Source organism: Aptenodytes forsteri, unplaced genomic scaffold, assembly GCF_000699145.1.
Source record: "Aptenodytes forsteri isolate BGI_AS27 unplaced genomic scaffold, ASM69914v1 Scaffold571, whole genome shotgun sequence".
NCBI lineage: Eukaryota > Metazoa > Chordata > Aves > Sphenisciformes > Spheniscidae > Aptenodytes > Aptenodytes forsteri.
This window is the reverse complement of record NW_008794149.1, coordinates 18,621-18,949: the sequence shown is the minus strand read 5'-3', so window position 1 is coordinate 18,949 and position 329 is coordinate 18,621. Positions and strand designations below refer to the sequence as shown.

The 329-nt window shown below is 67.5% G+C and overlaps 1 protein-coding gene across 1 annotated transcript in view; it reads right to left on the bottom strand.

Annotated features, from left to right (window-relative positions):
• The window catches only part of LOC103898610 (max dimerization protein 1), a 1,278-nt gene extending 949 nt beyond the window's left edge, over positions 1–329 (bottom strand). Inside the window, exon 1 of the mRNA XM_009278907.1 lies at positions 267–329. Coding sequence (XP_009277182.1) covers positions 267–329 — 63 coding nt within the window. The remainder of the gene's footprint in view (positions 1–266) is intronic.

Below are 329 nucleotides of genomic sequence, written 5' to 3'. Positions count from 1 at the left end.
GGGAGTCGAGCGCAGCCCGACGACGGCGCTCCCCCGGTTCTCTCTCAGCTCACCGAGCTCTAAATGCGCCCAGCGAGGAGAGCCCTGTCGGGTCCAAGCCGACAGGACAGAGAGCGAAGTACGAAAGGCTCTAGGAAAAGAAAGGGAAGCAGCAGCTCTCCTCCGATCCTGCGGCCAGCCTCATCCCTAAGGGCTCTGGGCGTCGCTGCGGTGTAGGGGCGAAGCTGCGCGGCCGCCCCCTGCGAGACAAGGAGACCCGCACGGACCGGCTGTGCCAGCTGCGAGAAGGGCAGCGCTGAACCCGCGACAGCGTCAGCCCCCGGCGGCAT